The sequence below is a fragment of the Elephantulus edwardii genome, unplaced genomic scaffold (assembly GCF_000299155.1).
Source record: "Elephantulus edwardii isolate Elephantulus edwardi_28Jun2011 unplaced genomic scaffold, EleEdw1.0 scaffold00026, whole genome shotgun sequence".
Classification (NCBI taxonomy): Eukaryota; Metazoa; Chordata; class Mammalia; order Macroscelidea; family Macroscelididae; genus Elephantulus; species Elephantulus edwardii.
In genome coordinates this window covers 1,679,761-1,680,549 of record NW_006399776.1, presented here as the reverse complement: position 1 = coordinate 1,680,549, position 789 = coordinate 1,679,761, and the positions used below count along the sequence as shown (strand labels likewise).

The window sequence follows — 789 nt, the reverse complement described above, 5'->3', positions numbered from 1 at the left end:
TCATTGCTGACCTGGTGGTGGGACTCTGCACTGGCCAGATCAAGACAGGTGCACCTTGCCGATCTGAGCGCTTGGCCAAGTACAACCAGATCCTCAGAATTGAAGAGGAGCTGGGCAGCAAGGCTCGGTTTGCTGGCCAGAAGTTCAGAAACCCTCTCGCCAACTAAGCTCTGGGCAGCCAGCTTCCTAGTCAGCTCATTAGACCTCTGCTCCTGATTCAAATGGCAGCTCCAGGCATCAGACCAGTACTGCAGGGCCTCTGGTAGTTAACTCCCTTCCCCATTCCTGGTCATGTTCTTACTACTTCATTAGAGCTGCTCCCGAAGCCAAGCTTGACCATCTGGAAACCTGAATTTGTCATGTGAGCGACCCAAATCATTGTTTTTCTCACTGTTTCCCGCTGAGTCACGGGCCATGTGTACCATGATGTGATCCCCAAGATGTCAACAGGCAGCATCTTCAGTGGTTTTATGTGCAAAATAAAAGAAACAGTATCCTCTAAAAATAAATAAACAAACAAACAAACAAACAAATAAATAAATAAATAAATTCTTACTATGCATGTATCCTTTCTCTTTTTTGTTTCTAATATTGTTTGTATTTTTTTCTTTTTCTCAGAATTGATCTTAGTCTTTTCAAAGAAATATACATGAGTCAGGTCCTTAAATTTAAGTCCTGCAGGAAATAGATTGTTTTTATTTAACTGTCAAATCAGAACCAACCTCTAGTGAGATTTCAGAGGCAGTAAGTAGCATGGGAAAAGATTTTTCATCTTTATTCTGCAGAACA

The 789-nt window shown here is 42.0% G+C and overlaps 1 protein-coding gene across 1 annotated transcript in view; it reads left to right on the top strand.

The window, feature by feature from the left end:
- LOC102858418 (alpha-enolase-like) overlaps positions 1 to 167 on the top strand; it is a 1,336-nt gene extending 1,169 nt beyond the window's left edge. Inside the window, exon 2 of the mRNA XM_006883200.1 lies at positions 39 to 167. Coding sequence (XP_006883262.1) covers positions 39 to 167 — 129 coding nt within the window. The remainder of the gene's footprint in view (positions 1 to 38) is intronic.
- Positions 168 to 789: the final 622 nt, after the last annotated feature.